General features: G+C 31.9%; 1 protein-coding gene and 1 pseudogene across 1 annotated transcript; both read left to right on the top strand.

Moving 5' to 3' along the window:
- Positions 1-1884: 1884 nt before the first annotated feature.
- On the top strand, positions 1885-5536 carry LOC115963493 (UDP-glycosyltransferase 74F2-like). The gene is made up of 2 exons (XM_031082498.1): positions 1885-2675; positions 4733-5536. Exons 1-2 carry the CDS (start codon positions 2031-2033, stop codon positions 5453-5455), a joined length of 1368 nt encoding a protein of 455 aa, XP_030938358.1. The 5' UTR covers positions 1885-2030; the 3' UTR covers positions 5456-5536.
- Positions 5537-15277: 9741 nt separating this feature from the next.
- LOC115965093 lies at positions 15278-15999 on the top strand (annotated as a pseudogene).
- The last annotated feature ends 2509 nt before the right edge of the window (positions 16000-18508 follow it).

Here is an 18508-nt window from a genome sequence, read left to right as displayed (position 1 = left end):
TCTCCCTAAACTTCTAATATTTTTCTGTACCTACTCTTGCCCTGACCAAATATACATGCTGGCTTTATGCTCTCTTTTGCCTCCATAATAATTAAAACATAAATATAGAGAGGTTCCAACTGGATCAACACCCATGATAACAGTCAATGGCTGAAAAAACAAGATGTGAATCAGAAACCCATATAATAATAATTGAGATGCAAACAACCTAGCTAAAGCATCATACTGCATAAATTTTGTATTTCTAAGCAATGGTGCAAGTTCTTGAGAACGGGAGTAATCATCTCTTCTTATTTCCATTCATTTCTTGATTTTTCCTTTTCTTTGAGTGGCATGAAGGAGGGAAATACTGGAGCAGAGGAAATAAACCCTCTCATTCTTCCTTTCTCATAGTATCTTTTTTTTTTTTTTTTTTTTTACCATATTTTATATTTTGACAAAGTCTAAAGCATAGCAAAATGCCAAACCACTTTACTGATGAGACCATAGGGAATCAGGATCAAAGGAGGAGTGGCTACTCACCTGCAGGATCAGTAGTGAGGCATCAAGTGCAACAACATAGAGCATCACTTTCTTGCAAGGACAAGAGGAAAAGTGCTACTCTACATACAAGAGTAGACATCATCCTCCACTTTTTATTGAAGAAATTGGAGGAAATCTTTTGCATTCAATTATGAAAAGTCCGTATAGCTTTTTTGTAAGTTATTATGTCCTACATGACTTCTCACATCTGAACTACGGTGACTATTTGTAAATAATCCAAACTACATTGTCAAGATACCATAACCAGTGCTGGCTCAACGGTTAAGCCATTGATGCGGCCACCTAAGGCCCCAAGTGAAAAAAAGCCCCCTAAATTTTAACCAATAGTATTAATTAAGCCGAAATATTAACAAATAAATAAAATAATATTTTCTTATCAAATGAAAAACAAATAAAAAAGAGAAAGAAATGCTTTGTCCACAACATTTTTCACAACATTTTTACAAAAAAAATCCTAAATAGCAGATTGTTAAGGCTATATTGACAGCAAAAAAATAATTTTAGTGGTAGGTTCAAATAGAAAACAAGTAACTCAACACCTAAGATTTGTTATGAAAAACATTGTGAATGTAGCACTTCTAAAAGAAAAAAGAAAAGAAAGAAAGCAATCTACAAAAAAATTCACAACACTTTTTACAATAGTCGAGTTAGCAAACTTTTACTAGTTTTCAACTAGATTTGTGGATTCAAATAGAAAACAAGAAGTAACTCAACACCTAAGATTTGTTATGAAAAACATTGTGAATGTAGCACTTCTAAAAGAAAAAAGAAAAGAAAGAAAGCAATCCACAAAAAAATTCACAACATTTTTCATAATAGTCGAGTTAGCAAACTTTTACTAGTTTTCAACTAGATTCACCACTAACATCATTCTTTTCGCACTACTATCAATTTGCCATATCAACAAATGTAAAAAGTTTTGTCAATTTTTTTTTTTGTAAAAAAAAAAAAAATTCTACGTGGATAATGTTAATTAATAATAATTTTACCTATGAAACAAGTTAATCAATTTTCGCCTTAGGCTCCCAAATGTATCAAGCTAGCCTTGGCCATAACTTTTTGCATTTGAAAATGTCTACATACCATAAGTATCCTTTTGAGGATCCAACTTGGTAGTTATCTCAGGTCCCCAGATTCCAAATTGTTGGAGAGGAAAAACCTGAAAACCTGGCAAAGAAGCTCGGGCCCTGGCGATAAAGTGCATATTTATATAAGCCCTGGCAAAATAATTGAGGCAAAGTGTGAACGTTTATGTGCTGTACTAACATTATTGATAATGAAACATGCCATAACTTTTGAAATTGAAAGATGGTACGTTCAACCTACCAGTCTTTTTGATCCTTAGAATTTGGAAATGTCGAGTCGCATACTTCCTCCTACAAATAGGGTTCACCAAATAGCAAGACATGTTCTCTTTCTAAGATAGCTCTAAGTTAGAAAGCTACTAAACTCAATAGTTGTTGAGCTAGCTCCCGAGTGAGAGAGAAATGGAAAACAAAGCATATAGAGGCCATGTCTTAGCTTTACCATATCCAAGCCAAGGCCACATAAATCCATTGCTCCAATTCTCTAAACGTTTGGTCTCCAAAGGGCTTAAAGCTACACTAGCCACAACCCTTTTCATCCACAACACCATGCAACCCCAATCATCAAGCTCTCTCCAATTTGACACAATATCAGATGGCTATGATGAAGGTGGGTTCGCCCAAGCAGAGAGTATCCATGCATATCTCAATCGTATGGAAACTATAGGCTCAAAAACACTGGCTGACCTTATTATAAAGAACAAAAACACAGCAAACCCAATTGATTGCATAATCTATGACCCTTTTTTGCCTTGGGCTTTGGAAGTAGCTAAAAAGTTTGGTATATTTGGAGCTGCTTTCTTCACTCAAACTTGTGCTGTGAATTTTATATACTATCATGTGCATCATGGACTATTGAAGCTGCCAATTACTTCCACACCCATCTCAATTCCTGGTTTACCTGTGCTTGAGCTTGAAGATATGCCATCTTTCATCAGTGTGCCTGGATCGTACCCAGCTTACTTTGAGATGGTGCTCAATCAATTTTCTAGCTCAGATAATGCCGATGCAATTCTTGTCAACACTTTCTACGAGCTAGAGCCTGAGGTGGGTAATTATATATGTTTATACAATTTCATTTTTATAATTTTTGTTTTAGAAATTGTTTTATGTGAGTGTCGGACTGCCTTTTTTTTATTTTTTATTTTATTTTATTTTATCATTTCACTCTTCTTTTGTGCAAACAATAGGGGAAAAGAAAGTGATTATAAAGGTAATACAAATTTTAAAATATAATATTTACAGATTGAGGTATCCCATTAAAAAAATATGAAATTCTTTTTTTTTTTTTTTTTTTTTGATGTTTAAATTTGATAGTACTCACAATCACCAATACGATAATTATTCAAACTTCTAGTTGTTGGAAAAAAGGTGAAGGGTCAGAAAAGAGTCAGAAATCTGAAGAAGGAACTTCGTCAAAATGAAACAAATTATGTCACATCAGTTTATAAGATAATTTTTTAATAATTTTAGTAATTTATTATTAAAAAAATTGACCATATGTTGTACGCCCAAATTAGTTGGGGCACAACCATCCAAATTGAATGCGTTGCATGTTCACACCAACCTATCTCAATCAGACATAATTACCCATTAATAGAACATGTTTGGATACCATTTTTTAAGCCAACAAATAAATGCATTATTTTCTTTTCAATTTTTTTAAATTATTAAATTATTAATTTAGATTTTTCAAACACTTTTTTTTTTTTAACCTTGCTCATAGGGGAAGTTCTAATATCACTTGATTCACTAGTTAAATTGATGGTCGCTTAGAAGCTCTTATTTCAAATTTGTTCGAAATTTAATCTCCATATTGTTTTAGGTGACTCCATTAATGAAACATGTAGCCATTTTTTAAACCAGTAAATAAGTTCATTATTTTGTTTTTGTTTTTTGTTTTTTCTTTTAAAACTTTATTATTATCACTATGCATCATTAGGGTAATGGTTACTCCACAAATACAAAATTTTTGTAGGGTAGGGGGCAAAGACTGAAGATTAAATCTCTAGAAGAAAATTTCACACACATATACACTAAAATTAAGCTAGATTAGAAATTCTATATTGTACAAAAATTTTTTTTATTATTTATTATTTTTTTGATACCCCTTTTTTACACATTACTCATATTGGAATTCTCATATGTATATCACTTAGAAATTTGATTCTCACTTAAGGAGCTCTTATACAACCACACTGTTATAAATTTAATTCCCAAATTGTTTTTTGCGAGTCCATTAACATAGCATGTGTTATAATCTTAGTATTCCACATGAATTAAGTGTAAGTTTAACCATATTTTTATAAGATTTTGAGCACCATTCCCTTGCAAGCTAGCTTTAAAGGGTGAATTCTAACCATAGGTTCCTAACAGCATGTTGAGATATCTTTTATCTCAAAAGCATAAACAATGAGTTTGAGCTTATTAATGTTATAGGTTCTTTTTTTTTTTTTAAGAATCATGGATGTCTCAGTTGAAAATATTAAAAAGTGTCAATTAAATTACAAGACTCTTAACTATTATGTTATACTAATCAATGCACTTTTGCTATAATTGTGATGCCCCAATTTGATTGATTGTGTGATGTGTGTGGGTGTGTAATGAGTCCCACATCAGGTATTTACTTGATAGATCTGGACTTTATTAACAACTACAAGAAGTATCAATTGTGACTAGTCCTTTTGAGGTATAACGCAGATGTGACTAGCATTTTTCTTTGGGTCGTTACAATAATGATTCCATCTAATACTTGATCAATTTATTATGCATAATTGGATGTGAATGCTCATCCTAACATAATTAACTTGAAACTTCAATAAAGATCATGTTAGAATTAAGGTTGCAATAATACTAGCATCATACACTTTGCTACAACTATCCAACATATTGTGAGTGATGAAGAAAAAATAGTGGACTTTTGTGATAGTAACAAACAACCAATCATAATGTACCACACTAAAACAAATCTAACAAAGTGTGTGACAATGATTCTAGCATTATTATTAAGATTGTAATTATCAACAAGTTTTCAATTATACAATTGTTGCTATTGTAACCTTTTTTGCCAATCGAAATTTGATTATTGTCCTTTTTCATATCAGGCGGTGGACTCCATGTCAAAAGTATGTCAATTACTGCCAATTGGACCAACAATTCCATCTTTCTATTTAGACAAATGTCTAGAAAATGACAATGATTATGGGCCTAACCTTTTTGTATCAGACTCATTTGTTTGCAATAATTGGCTCAACACTAAGCCAGAAGGATCTGTTATTTATTTGTCCTTTGGTAGCATGGCTAGTTTAAGCAACAAGCAAATGGAGGAGTTGGCATTTGCTTTAAAAGGAAGTAAATTCCATTTCTTGTGGGTTGTTATGGCTTCTGAGGAAGCAAAGCTCCCTGAAAAGTTTGTGGAAGAGATAGGAAATAAAGGGTTGGTAGTGCAATGGTGCTCCCAATTAGAAGTGCTATCAAATAAGGCAATTGGGTGCTTTTTAACACATTGTGGTTGGAATTCAACCTTGGAGGCATTAAGCTTGGGAGTGCCAATGGTGGGGTTGCCACAATGGACCGATCAAACTACAACTGCCAAGTATGTTCAGGATGTGTGGAAGGTAGGAGTGAGGGCTAAAGTTTGTGAAAATGGCATTGTTGAAAGAGAAGAGATTGAGTTTTGCATTAAGGAAGTAATGGAGGGCGAGAAAGGGAAAGATTTCCAAAAGAATGCTATGAAATGGAGGGAATTGGCTATAAAGGCTATTAGTGAGGGTGGCAGTTCAGACAAGAATATTGATGAATTTGTCTCCAAATTCATAAACTCCTAATTTAAAAGACTATTGTTTTTTAGATGTAATAATCTCAACTCATGATGTAGTTCAAAAATGTAATCACTTTTTTTTCTCTAATTGTCTCGTTGCAGAAAGTGATGCCATTGTTTTTAAGTATTTACCATGGTCAATGAAAAAATTCTAAGTTTGTGATTGGTTGTGAAACATTATCTAAAGGACAAAGTTTAGCTACAAAACCTATTGTAGCCTAAAACTACAACTTTACTTAATGTTATTACATATTTTGAAAATTTAACCGTTGAAGTGCATATTTTACACATGGTTTTGAAACTCGGACCGTTTAATGAACCAAGAAAGGAAGAGATTTAAGGTTTTTGAGGTTGGATAGAGGTTCAACCAAAGTCAAACCATGATGTGTCATTTAATTTTTTTTAAATATATTTGATACTTAAATTGGTTTATATTTATTAATTTTTCATTCCTGACTAGCAAGATGTGCGTGGCCCAATGGTTTGCATGCTAGAGATGTTTTTCACTTGTTGAGAGCAGGTTCAAGTCCTGCCATTAGCATATTTTCATCAATTTTTACCAATATAATGACATGGCTGAACCCTGTCTTACAAAATTGGTCCAAGGACCAGTTCCCAATTAACCCCGCTAGACTGGTCGGTCCGGTCCAGGTTTAAAAACAATAGTTCTACATGCTCTTATTACACATGCCAAATTTTGTATCAATCCAATATTATTTATTATATGATTTATAAACTTATATATTATGCATAACTTTAAATTTCAAAAACTTGCAATTTAAACAATTTATTGATGATATAACTGTTAATCTTTAATTTTTTAGAAATTTTACAAGCATAGAGGATATAAGAAGAAGATGTAATCCAATTGTGGATTTCTCAAAATTCACTTTCAATAAAAAGATATTGAATAAGTTTGTAGCCTTAAACTACAATTAATTTTGTAGTTAAACTTTGTTCATTTTGGAAAAAATTTGGCTACAAACTTAGTTATAACTTAAAACTACAATTTCCATTAAAATAACTAACATGACTATATAGTATGAAAATATAACTGTTAGATTGTATATTTTGTATGCTCGTAACACAAAAGTCAAAATTTGTGTCAATCGGATGTTATTTGCTATATCCATAAACTTATTTTTTATGCATAATTTTAGATTACAAAAGCTTGCAATTAAACGATTGATTGATAATATAGGTATTGATTTTTAATATTTTAAAAATATTGCAAGTATGGAGAATATAAGAAGTAAATGTAATTTATTGGTGAATTTGTCAAAATTCTTATCCAATAAAAAGATATTGATTGAAGTTGTAGCCTTAGATTACAACTAATTTTGTAACCAAATGTTGTCCTAAATTTTATGTAGAGAAACAAATAATTATTTCATTAAATTAAACAATATGTTTTAAGTAAAAATATTACTAGTTAAGAGGGGGAAAAAAAAAACTCTTACTTCCAATAGCTTTATCAAATTTACCACACTTTCAAAGTTAGGACACCTCAAGATCAACAAAATACAATGAAATAGAAAAATTAATTTACTAACTCTAAACGTTACTAATTAACTAAATTTATGTGAATTCCATCTAATTTGAATTTGTCCCCTCAAAATAGGTCTAATAAGTTGTTCACTGTAGTTACAATTTTGTCTAATCTATAAAATTATTAATTTATTATAAGCATAAACTGATTGTAACAACTATTCATTAATTCGATAACTTGGGTCAATCTAGTTTTTTCAATTTATTAAGTAACGTCATTCAAAAATTAAGTTATTAACATTTTGGAGTCAATTCTAACTCTAAAATCCAAAATACATCAAAGTACGAAGTTTTATATGCTCAATTGCCTTAAATCATTACATATTTTAGAAACTTATGGCTTAAAAAAGTTTAAGGTGTAACTCTTACACTATTAATTTTTATGAAGCTAGAGAGTATGGTTTAATATATGGGTGAGCCTAATCTGTGGGTCTATTAACTAAACGATAGACCATTTATTTTAACTAACCTATCACCTAAACAACTAGCCCAAAGAAAATATAACCCAACATTGAGCCCATAGCCTAGAAAGTTAGTGCTTAAGTCTATTACGGCTTTTTTTAATTGTACCTGTACATATTCCTGAGTTATACACTAGTTAATTATTACGAAGTTAGAGCATATGGTTTAGTATATGGGTGAGACTAATCTGTGAATCTATTAACTTAACAGTGGACCATTTATTTTAACTAACCTATCAACTCAACAACTAGACCAAAGAAAGTAGTATAACCCAACAATGAGCCCATAGCCTAGAAAGTTAGTGCTTAAGTCTATTACGGCTTTTTTTAATTGTATCAGTAAATATTCCTGAGTTATACACTAGTTAATTATTATGAAGCTAAATTGTATGGTTTAATATATGGGTGAGCCTAATCGGTAGGCCTATTAACTAAATGGTGGACCATTTATTTTAACAAACCTATCACCTAAACAACTGGACCAAAGAAAGTAGTATAACCCAACAATGAGCCCATAGTCTAGAAAGTTAGCACTAAGTCCGTTATGGCAGTGTTTATGGTCCTAGCTTACAGGCATTCAGAAGCCAAAAATTCATGCAACAAAACAAGCAAAATAAATGAGAGGTGGTGGATAGAAATTGTACTTTTGAGGATATGATTTGGAAATGTAGGAATGGCTCGGGTCCAGCAGTTTTTGAAATTGCTCACTTCATGGCCATCTCTTGGAATTTATGGAACAACCGGAATGGGATTCGACATGGTGATGTGCCAAAATCTGTGACAAATATTGTTCTTGAAGCTTCTCGGCTGATAGCAGAATTTCAGGCTGTTCAAGATTGCTCTAAACTGCCTACAATTCCTCTCCATACTAGGTGGATACCCCCTACGCCTGGTATGTATAAAGCAAATGTTGATGGAGCAAGGAGCAACTTACTGCTGGCTTGGGTGTGATTATTCGTGATGCTGATAGTCAGGTTGTTGGTGCCTTAAGTCAGCAGATATATACTCCATTAGGTGCTCTTGAAGCTGAAGCTAAGGCGATGAAAGCTGCTGTGATGTTTGCAAGGGATGTTGGAATTCAAGAGATCATTTTCGAAGGGGACTCTCTATAAGTATACAATTTTCTTAAAGGAGGCTCCTTAGTTCCACCTTCTGTTGCTAACGTGTTGGAAGGCATTCTCTATCATCTTCAAGCTTTTCGTTCTTTTGATTTTTCTCACATAAAAAGGGTAGGCAATAGGCCAGCCCATCTTCTAGCTCATCATGCTAAGTCTGTAGTTGATTTTGAGGCATGGGTTGAAGAAACCCCCAGCTTTTTAGAAGCTGCTTTGGCCTCTGATGTAGCTGCTTGCAGCACTTAAGTTTTATTAATGTTATGCAGTAATATTCCCAATCAAAAAAAAAAAAAAAAAAAATGAGAGGTGAGATATATATACGCAGCATTTTCCGCTAAGCATCTGGCAATGGGTCGAGCGGCATCCATGGACGGTATGGCTGGGTCATTTGCGGCGGCGGCTTGGAATTCTGGTCGATCCGCACGGTGGCGTTTGCTGGTTGGTATTTTGTGTTGGGAGATTTGGGGTTTATGGCTTATGAAGGAAAGGTGTTTGAGTTTGGGTTTGGATGGGGATTTTGGGTATGTGGCGTATGCAGGAAAGGTGTTTGAGTTTGGGTTTGAATGGGGATTTTGGGTTTGGTTAGGATTTGGGGTTTTGCTTGTCTTCCCCTTAGGACTGGGATTTTCTACCAAGATATTTGAATCTCTCTCTGTGTTTTTGATGGCTTTAGAAAATTAGAAAACAAAGAAATGTAGTGAAGATTTTAAGAGACGGATAATATCAGGTAATAAATCTTAGTTGTGAAATCAACCGGAAATGGAAACGTGTTTTTTTGAATTTGAAACACGTCTCCATGTTTCAAATTCAAAACCTGCTCCACTAGCTGTTTTGTTTGCTTTCATCCCACTGAACCCGCTGGAAAAGTGCAGGGCAAACAGGGACAAAATGGTACAGATGAGGGCAGACAGGGGAACAAGGTTTTGAATTCAATCTCCCGAATTTTGAAAAATTAATAGTTAGATTGCAATTTTTTTTTTTTAATATTTTCGTAGGCATATCAAATTTCGGTAAAATCAAATATTATTTATTCTTAATAAATATATATATTTTTAACAAAATTTAGCTACAAAATGAATTATAATTTAAGATTATAAATTTATTTAATAAAATAAATATTATAATATATTTTGAAAATCTAACCATTGAATTGCATGTTTTTCACTCTCTTAATACTCATCTTAAATTTTTCATTGAATATTATTTACTATATAATCTATAAGTTTATATTTTATACATAATTTTAAATTACAAAAACTTATCCATAGTTATTGATTTTTAATTTTCTTAAAATTTTGCAGGTATGGAGGATATAAGAAGAAAATGTAATCTAATGTTGGATTTGTCAAAATTCACTTTCAATAAAAAAAAAAATATTAAGTAAGTTTGTAGTTTAAGACTAAAAATAATTTTATGGTTAAAATTTGTCATTTTTTTCATAATTTTTTACTTAAAAAAATTAAAATTTGAAGAAAACCTTTTCGGTCGCAAACCAACTTGCCTCCAATTGCATACCCCAGTCCATGTCTAGGTTGGGTTTGGATTGGAATGAAAAGGAAAAAATGCATGTTTGTGTTTTTTTTGTGGGTCCAATGCACTATTCACGGGACCCACAAATATGGATTTCAGTAAATTTTTCTTTAAAACTGAGTCTCGCGGTACTATTTACACATTTAAAAATTATTTTACTATAATATATTCAATAATAAACGGTATCCAAATAGACCCCTAGTGTTAGAGGTGTCTGTTCACTACTTACACATAATGCACGCCTCACCCACTCTGATTTGTTTTGTCCTTTTTTTTTCTTTTCTTTTTTCTTTTTTTTAAATCACAAAAACTAGGTTTACAAATATACTTGAAATAAAATGCAATTGTTTTAAGTTAAATTAATAGGAGTTCGAGAGAATTGGATATTTTTGGATAGGTGAAAAATGACGAACATGCGTGGATTAAAAATTGTTGCTTCAAATGTATTTAAAATAAAAATGTTACATTTGATATCTAAGGATTGGGCAAAACTAAAAGTAGTAAGATTTCATCCAAAAGATAAACCCTACATGCGTAGGATATGTGAGCAATTTTATGAGAGTAATGCATCATCAGTTTCTCTTTGTATTGAGTAATAAAGCATAAATAAAATCAATTAGGGCATGTTTTTTTTTTCATTTTCAGTTTTTTGTGGGTCCCACTATTAAAAAACTAACTTGGTTTTAGTATTTTTATTCAGTTTCCAGTTTCAATTTCCATTTTGTTTTCTATAAATACGAAACAACTTACCACACACCAACACATGTGAAAATAAGTGTTTTTTTCTACATTCAAATTAAGGATTTAAATATAGAATAAAGAAAATAAAAAGTGGATACACCACTTTTTGAATTTAGATTTTTATTTTTAGTTAAAAATTTCTCCAAATTTTAGTGTAATACTGTAATATTTTATTTTACTTTAATGGGTTAGATAAATGAACTTGACCAACCATATACATTGCTTTTCTATGGAATAAAAATTTCAAAATACGCTTATTTGTGGTTTTTAAAATGGTGTTTTCAAAATGCACATTTTGAAACAGTTTATCCAAACAAGCCCAATGTATCACTAATTAAAAAAATGAAAATCCAGATATTTATTTTTGAGGTGGTTGTAGTCCACCAATTACATTCATTGCAATGTCGGCTCAATGGTATAATCCATTGATGCAATCGCCTAAGGTCCCAAGTAAAAAAGTACCTCCAAATTTTAACCAATAAGGTTATTTTTTTCATTGTAATAGTATTAAATAAGCTAAAATATTAACCAATAAATAAAACAATATTTTTTTACAAATGAAAAACAAACAAAAAAGAGAAAGAAATGCAATGTCTATAACATTTTTTACAATATTTTGACAACAAATCCCAAAATAGTAGGATATTATAGGCAATTATTGATAGCAAAAAAAATAATTTTAGTGGTGAGTTCAAATAAAAAATAAGAAGCAACTTAACACCTAAGATTTATTATGAATGTAGCACTTAAAAAAAAAAATGAAAAAAGAGAGAGAGCAATACACAAAAAAAATCACAACATTTTTCACAATAGTTGAGTTAGTAAACTTCTATTAGTTCTTATTTAGGTTCACTACTAACATCACACTTTTACTTACCACTATTAATCTGCCACGTCAACAAATGTAAAAAGTTTTGTCAAAATTTCTAAAATAAATAAATAAAACTCTACGTGATTCATGTTAATTAGTAGTAATTTTGCATATAAAACAAGATAATCAATTTTTACCTTAGGCCTCCAAATGCATCAAGCCACTCTTGATTCATTGCCACATTAATTTTATGTCGTAAAACTTGTAGTAGATCTATTCATACATTTAGTTGTACAATTAGAATATAACGTATTTCTATTTGTGAAATATCTTGCTTATACAATTATATTTACCTTGATCATGTGACTCAATATCCAAAAAATGAATAATTTTTAAATTTGACATCATTGTTCATTTTTAAAATCAATATAGATATCAAAATAAATTTAAAAGTTTTAGAGAAAGTTTTTCATTTTGTTCCAGATTTTTTAGAATATTTTTTCAATTGTTATATATGGATTGGGTTAACAAGTGCTCTTAGGGTATTTTTTATTGGGCTATTCTAAACAAAATTTAATATCATTTTTATAAGAAAAAAAAATCAATCACTTTTTTATTTTCTTTTCTATAAAGAGTTTCTAAAAATATTATATAAATAGATGCCTTAGGACATAGTTAACGTTTTTGTTGTTATATACGTATAAAAAATTTCTATTTTTTGGAATATGGGCTTTCACTTGCTTTATAGTTAGGCCCTTGACAAGGTGTTTCATACATTGAAATACGTACGAACCTTGCATCCTAGTTCAAGACTTCAGGTATGATCTTGGAATTGTCCAGCTTAATTAAAGAGTTGAGGTTGCAAAATGACCTTTGGAACTTATTAATCTGCGATATCTGGACCTTTGGATTCGTCAATCTTAGGAGGAATTAATTGTCAATGATGAGTCGGTAGTTCACTAACATAATTTTGGAGGTCTCATTGGAATGTGGGAGCTCACCTACGTTTTTAAAATTAAAAAAAAAAAATTATTAATTGAAAATTTTAAGGTCCTTTTAACATTGGGGCCTCTACTGTTCTAAGATATTGGGGGAATTCACATTAACTTGGCCCCGCATTAATGGTCCATTTGGATTGAGAGGGAGAGAGAGGGAATAGAGTAGAGTAGATTTAACACAAAATTAGTTTATTTTTAACCAAATCTACTATACTTCACTCCCTTCCCCCCTCCATCCAAACAGACCATAAAACCAACTCTACTATACTCCCCTTTCTTCTCCCCTCCATCCAAAGAGGTCATAAAATTCTTGGAATATGATACCTAGCAATCTTAATGCTTGGAAATGTAACTATTTTTATGCTTGGAAATGTAATTGCTCAATTTCCTACAACATAATCAATTTTGTTTGTAGTTATATCTAAAATCAAATATGATAACCATCAGGCCTTGTAGCCTGGTGGTACCTGGTACCATGTGTATCTATGAGTTCAGGGGTTCTATCTCCCATAATTACAAATCAAAAAACAAATAAATAAATAAATAAATAAATAAATAAATAAAATCAAATATGATTACAAGCCAGTTCAAAAAAAGAAAATAATCGTCCATATCATTTTCATTCAAAATGCTGGTTCTTTTTACTAGACATTTCGCACACTTGATCCAAATTTTTTGAATTATGTAAAACTATATCATTTCATAAGGAAAGGAAACTATGGTTTTTCCCTTTAAAGAACTTTTTAGGATAATTCCAAAAATAAGTTTTATGCAGAGAAATAAATAATTTTTTCTTTAAATTAAGCAATATGTTTTAAGTAAAAATATTACTAGTTAAGGAAAAAAAAGATCACTTAGTTCCAATAGCTTTACAAATTTATCACTCTTTCAAATTTACGACACCTCAAGATCATTTTTCTTTTTCTTTTTTTGATAGAGAAGGACACCTCAAGATCAACTAAATACAATGAAATAGAAAAATTATACTAACTCTAAACTTTACTAATTATTCCATCTAATTTGAATTTTGTCCCCTCAAAATATGTCTATTGAGGGAGTACCCAAATAATGTTTATTCTAGAATTTAGGCAAGGTTAACCCCAAAAATTCTATCTAATAATTTTGAGAGTGCCTATGGGTCCGTTTGGATACAGCTTATTTTGCTGAAAACTGAAAATACTGTAGCTAATAAGTGAAAAACACAGATGATTATTTTTTGATACAGGTACTGTAGCTTAGTTGAAAAACACAGATGATTTTTTCTTTTTTCTTTTTTCACTCCTCTCCCACCCTAACACCTGTCTTCAAGAAGAGAAGTTCACACCCACCAGAGAAGTCCACAGAGGAAGACAACCTGGTCTGACGCTAGTGGCAGTTCCAGTCGGCGCAATGGTCGGTGTCCACCTGTCTATCACACACACACAGAGGAGGAGATATCTAAAACCAAAATCAAACCTGGAAAACTCAAGGATTCAAACCACAAATCAAAACTTAGATCAAATCTAAATATCAAAAGATTCAAAACCCATTATATACCCAAATATTAAAACCCAAACAAGCTCAAGATTCTTGGGACTAACCATCGATTGACTCACCTGCGAAGTCTAATCGAGTAATCGACCACCAGGCAATGGAGGTAGAGACAACAACGTGAAGATCTTACCTAGGTGGCAGCAAAAACAGAGGTGTTTGAAGATAAAAAGCTGAAATGGTGGTGGGTTTTGTGTTGTGGGTGGGGATGGAAATCTTAGATCTGACTTGAAGGGGGTAGAAATCTCAAGTTTTGTATGTATATATATATATATATATATATATAAAAGCAAATTGGTGCAGTTCAATGTTCATCGGAATCTAAAAACCTTCGCCGACAACCGTACCGACTGACTTCGATGCTTGAAAATCGCTACCGACCACCGTGCCAAACACTTGCGGTGGAGATTTGAGGTGTTCGGATTGGTTCGGCTCCGGCCAGTTTCGTGGGTGGCGGGCAGTGCCTGTATAGCCTTAAAAAGAACCCAGCTTGATGTTGGCGAACCTTCTTGGATGATCCTCTGCTATTTCGGTGCGCACTGAAGAAAAAAGCTAGTGTTTTTTCTTCTTGAGTCTTGGCATTTAATGTGTTTTATTGTAGCCTTGGGTCCCATCATTTGGAAACGCCAAATGCAAACACTTTTGTTAGCTCATTCCTCCGTTCTCATCTTAGCGTTTATTTTGTCTACTGTACCGTGAGTCCCATTTGAGTTTTAAACGCAAACGTTGAAATAATCCCATATACGCGGATCCAAACAGTCACTATATGAAACCACCGCTTAAGTTTTTAATGTTTTGACTTTTGAGAAAATGTTTAATAGGCCTAAATTGGGGTCTCTTAGTCCTTTTCTAGGAGAACGAACAATCATAAGCCCATCAAAGTGGGGCCTTTTTGGTTTTTTTTTTTTTTTTTTTTTTTTTTAAATTTTTTTTAATTTTTTTTAAGGGTGTGTGCTAGCGCCCTGAACCATGTGGCTCGCAAGTAGGCATTATCAAGACTTTTTAAGTCTCTCTGGTTGAATAAGAAATCTGAGATTCAATCACCGCCTACACCAGAAACTAATTGTTGTCTTAGTTTGTCATTTTTCATATCAGGTGGTGGACTCCATGTCAGAAGTTTGTCAATTACTGCCAATTGGACCAACAATTCCATCTTTCTATTTAGACAAACATCTAGAAAATGACAACGATTATGGGCTTAATCTTTTCGTATCAGACTCATCTGTTCACAATAATTGGCTCAACACTAAGCCGGAAGGGCCTGTTATTTATTGTCCTCTGGTAGCATGGCTAGTTTAAGTAACAAGCAAATGGAGGAATTGACATTTGCTTTAAAAGAAAGTAAATTCCATTTCTTGCAGGTTATTAAGGCTTCTGAGGAAGCAAAGCTCCTTGAAAAGTTTGTGGAAAAGATAGGAAATAAAGTTTTGGTAGTGCAATGGTGCTCCCAACTGGAAGTGCTATCAAATAAGGCAATTGGGTGCTTTTTAACACATTGTGGTTGGAATTCAACCTTGGAGGCATTGAGCTTGGGAGTGCCAATGGTGGGGGTGCCACAATGGACCGATCAAACTATGAATGCCAAGTATGCTCAGGATGTGTGGAAGGTGGGAGTGAGGGCTAAGGTTTGTGAGAATGGCATTGTTCAAAGAGAAGAGATTTATTATTGCATTAAGGAGGTAATGGAGGGTGAGAGAGGGAAAGATTTCCTAGAGAATGCTAAGAAGTGGAGGGATTTGGCAATAAAGGCTATTAGTGAGGGTGGTGGTTTGGACAAGAACATTGATGAATTTGTATCCAAATTCATAAACTACTAATTTAATAGACTATTGTTTTTTAGATGTAATAATCTCAACTTAGGATGCAGTTTGAGAATGTAATCACTTTTTTTCTCTAATTGTCTCGCTTTGGAAAGTGATGACATTGTTTTTAAATATACATTGTGGTCAATGGAAAAATTCTAAGTTTGTGATTGGTTGCGAAACATTATCAAAATACTAATCCCACCTCAAGCCAAGAATCTTATAGCTCAACAAACTGATATTTCTTAATCATTAATTCTACTTTCTCATTGTAACTATCAAATTATGAAAAAAAAAAAAAAAAAAAGATTAAAAATTGCATCTTAAAACCAATTATATGAGTTAGCTAGATATGTGACAGCGATCAGAAATCTAGGAATCTCACAAGTGTGCAAGGTAAGAAACAATAACTATTCTCCAAAGGTGATTCAATAACTGTTCTCCAAATTTCGTGACAACTAAAATTCTCACATAATTCATAACTCCAAACAATCCACAAAATTATAAGCTTTCCACATGATTAACCCAGCATTAAAAAAAATTATTCCTACGGTGCTGAAAGAAAATTCTTGTGAGCTATTCTGTAGAGTTTGAAATGTAAAAAGGAGAAAAATGTGAGCTCCATAGCTTAGTAAATAATCAATAAACCTAACTAGCTAGAACAAACATATAAAAACAAGATCATAATTATTCATAGTAAATAAACTCCGTGGACATAGAAACAATAAATAAGTTTACTTGTGGGTTCCTAAGAATAATCAGATTGTAATTGCTCAATTTCCTACAACATAATCAATTTTGTTTGTAGTCATATCTAAAATCAAATATGATAACATCCCAGTTCAAAAAAAAAAAAAAAAAACATCGTATATATCATTTTCATTCAAAATGCTGGTTCTTTTTACTAGACATTTCGCACACTTGATCCAAATTTTTTGAATTATGTAAAACTATATCATTTCATAAGGAAAGGAGACTGGTTTTTCTCTTTAAAGAACTTTTTAGGATATATAATTCCAAAAATAAGTTTTATGCAGAGAAATAAATAATTTTTTCTTTAAATTAAGCAATATGTGTTTTAAGTAAAAATATTACTAGTTAAGGAAAAAAAGGTCACTTACTTCCAATAGCTTTACCAAATTTATCACTCTTTCAAAGTTACGACACCTCAAGATCTTTTTTGATAGAGAAGGACACCTCAAGATCAACAAAATACAATGAAATAGAAAAATTAATTTACTAACTCTAAACTTTACTAATTATTCCATCTAATTTGAATTTTGCCCCCTCAAAATATGTCAACTGAGGGAGTACCAAAATAATGTTTATTTCAGAATTTTGGCAAGGTTAACTCCAAAAAAAATTCCGTCTAATAATTTTGAGAGTGCCTATATGAAATCATAACTTAAGTTTTTAACGTTTTGACTTTTGAGAATATGTTCTTTTTTTTGGTTGTATTTTGGCCCAAAGTGTGGTCAGTTAGTCATTTTCTAGGACAGTGACCAATCATAAGCCTTTAAAACGAACCTAACCATCAAAGTGGGCGTGCATGGACCCCTAATCATGTCGCTCGCAAGTAAGCTTTGTCAGGACTTTAAAGTTTTTAATATTTAGATTTTTCTAATTTTCAAAAAAAAAAAAAAAAAACTAGATCAAGCTCCCACTTGATTTTTCGAGTACAATTCAAATATGCAATTATTTATATGAAATTATAATTCTAATTAAGATTACGTTTTAGGATAATTTATGTTGGGATATAAGTATAAGTTGGAAACTTTTGTATACATAATAAATTAGTTAGGTTAAGAATGCGATTTCATGAAAATTTGCTTCAGTGACTTCAGGACTCACACGATTAATAATTTAAGTTATAAGGAATTTCACTGAATTCACGTTTTTTCTTTTTGATGAGACACTGAATTCACGTTGATGCGAGTTTGTGGGACATAGACTTTTGTCCAATCTAAACAGTTGTTGAACCTAAACCTTAACCTATATATAAAGACTCCTTCATGCACAATTTTCAGAGAGTAGGTAACCAACCAACCATCCATTTTCCTCAAGAGAGACTAAATATTGTCAGAAAATTTTGTTAAAACCTCGTGCAAGATTATTTCACTCAAATCACAAATATTACTGAGCTCATTGGTGTTGATGTGGACAAGTTCATTTGTGGATGAAGATCTATGAAAAAAGGCCAAAGTTTTGAAGCCCCCAAGGCAAAAGTCTAACGAACGAGTCATTCATTGGAGTTACAAGTTTTGTCTAATCTATAAAATTATTATGGATCATGCTAATGAGTGTCCTTAGGATACTCGTTAATAATTCATTTTAGGAAAGTTTTGATACCACTTTTATAGAAAATGAAAAAAATTGTTAAAATATTAATTACTTTTTTTTCATTTCTCATAAAAATTTTCTTTAAATGGATTATTAATCAGTGCCCTAAGGGCACTTGTTAGCATTTCCCAATTATTATAAGCATACACTGATTGTAACAACTATTCATTAATTAACTTGGGTC

This window comes from Quercus lobata, chromosome 10, assembly GCF_001633185.2.
Source record: "Quercus lobata isolate SW786 chromosome 10, ValleyOak3.0 Primary Assembly, whole genome shotgun sequence".
NCBI classification, from domain to species: domain Eukaryota; kingdom Viridiplantae; phylum Streptophyta; class Magnoliopsida; order Fagales; family Fagaceae; genus Quercus; species Quercus lobata.
The sequence above is the reverse complement of the archived record's forward strand: the minus strand, read 5'-3'. Positions and strand labels throughout refer to the sequence as shown.